Source organism: Saccostrea cucullata, unplaced genomic scaffold (assembly GCF_032062105.1).
Source record: "Saccostrea cucullata isolate Sc308-1 unplaced genomic scaffold, CSIRO_AGI_Scuc_v1 ctg7409, whole genome shotgun sequence".
NCBI lineage: Eukaryota > Metazoa > Mollusca > Bivalvia > Ostreida > Ostreidae > Saccostrea > Saccostrea cuccullata.
Genome location: NW_026927758.1, coordinates 16,978 through 18,663, shown reverse-complemented (window position 1 = coordinate 18,663; position 1,686 = coordinate 16,978). Strand labels below are relative to the sequence as shown.

The window sequence follows — 1,686 nt, the reverse complement described above, 5'->3', positions numbered from 1 at the left end:
TGGATAGAGGAACACATGAGAACATCCCTCTTGTCCTTCCACTTCAACACTTGTAATGTTCCATTTGTCATTCCAACAGACTCTCCTTTCTTTAATATCACATTTTTGATTTCATTTGGAACTCCTCTACGGTTTGATCTCATCGTACCACAAGTTCCTGTCAAATGCTGTCTCAAATCGTGGAACAGGACAGGTGACGTATTAAAAATTGTCCACATATAGTTTGTGTCCTTTGTTGAGGTATGGTTTCATTAGTCTCATGACCAGGTCATAGATTTTTTCTTTTTCTGATGGTGCATCTGAGGAACCAGTGTAGATTTCAATTTGTGAACAGTATCCATTGGACGAGTCACAGAACATGAAGAATTTTACCCCGAATTTGTCAGGCTTGTCCGGCATGTAAACTCTGAAGGAAAGGTTACCTCTCCATGCAACCATACCTTCATCTATGGCTACATTTTCACCTGGGGAGTACACATCAGCAAACTTCTGCTTCAGGTGGTCAAATATTCTTCTTATTTTGAAGATGGGGTCATGTCCGTCCTGTCCTCGTGGAATGTTATTGTCATTGTTGCAAACGTGCAACAAAGACAACATCAGAAGGAATTTATTCTTGGGCAATATTTTTCTGAGGCCTGGGGTCTCCAATAATTCGTCTTTAGACCAATAATCTTGGATATCTTGGAGCTGGACAAGTCTCATACCGATTATAATGGCCAAAAACCTCATCATGTCATCCTGCGAAACGTCATTCCATTTCCTGAATCTTGACTGACGTTTCAGATTTTGTCCCTGCAGAGACGCCAAGAAATCTGCGGCATACTTGTTGGTTTCTTGAACCATAATGTCCATAACATGATCATCAATAAAAAGTTTCACAAAATCTATCATTTCTGCGTTTTCTCCGAGATCGACATTAATTTTTTTCTCACCGTAGATATTGAAATCACGGAAGTGTAAGTTTCCTTGCATCCATTCGTCACCCTGGAATTGTGTTAAGTTTTCCTCGTCAAATTCTAAATCATCCGCGTCAAACCAGGGTTTTTTTAGGGGTCGTAGGGGGCCTGTATAAGGCCCCATTCCCAATGGTAAAAAGTATGTGTTTTTCCCAATTTCATTGAAGAAAATTCCCAAAAGAGAATCGAAACAAACAAACTGGTTAAAAAATGTTCAAACGCAGTAACATTTTTATACCCCCTGCAAACGAAGTTTAGGGGGGGTATATTGGAATCACCATGTCCGTCTGTCCATCCATCTGTCTGTCTGTTTGTCTGTAGACGAGATTTTGTCCGGACCATTACTCAGAAACTATTGTAAGGAATTGTCTGAAAATTTGTACACATATTATTCACCATATGAAGTTGAGCACCTGAAATTTTCATCTTGATTGGTTTATTATTTTGAATTTTACAGGTGTTTTTCCATTTTTATTTTGTGGTTTTGTCTGGACCGTTTCTCAGAAACTATTGCAAGGATTAATCTGAAGTTGTGCACCTGGAATTTCCAACTCTTTTTGTTCATTTTTCTGCATTTCACCGGTTTTTAAAAATGTTAATTGACTTGTTCATTTTGGACTCATGTATAAGGTTTGAGATATAGAATCTAGAATATCTGTACAAAAACGCGAACTACAGCTTAAAACTACTCATAAAAACTTAAAGAAACATCATCAAGTGTTAAAAACAA

The 1,686-nt window shown here is 38.0% G+C and overlaps 1 protein-coding gene across 1 annotated transcript; it reads right to left on the bottom strand.

Moving 5' to 3' along the window:
- Positions 1-201: 201 nt before the first annotated feature.
- LOC134275468 (piggyBac transposable element-derived protein 4-like) lies at positions 202-1,080 on the bottom strand. The gene has a single exon (XM_062757754.1). The coding sequence runs from the start codon at positions 1,078-1,080 to the stop codon at positions 202-204; it is 879 nt and encodes a 292-aa protein (XP_062613738.1).
- Positions 1,081-1,686: the final 606 nt, after the last annotated feature.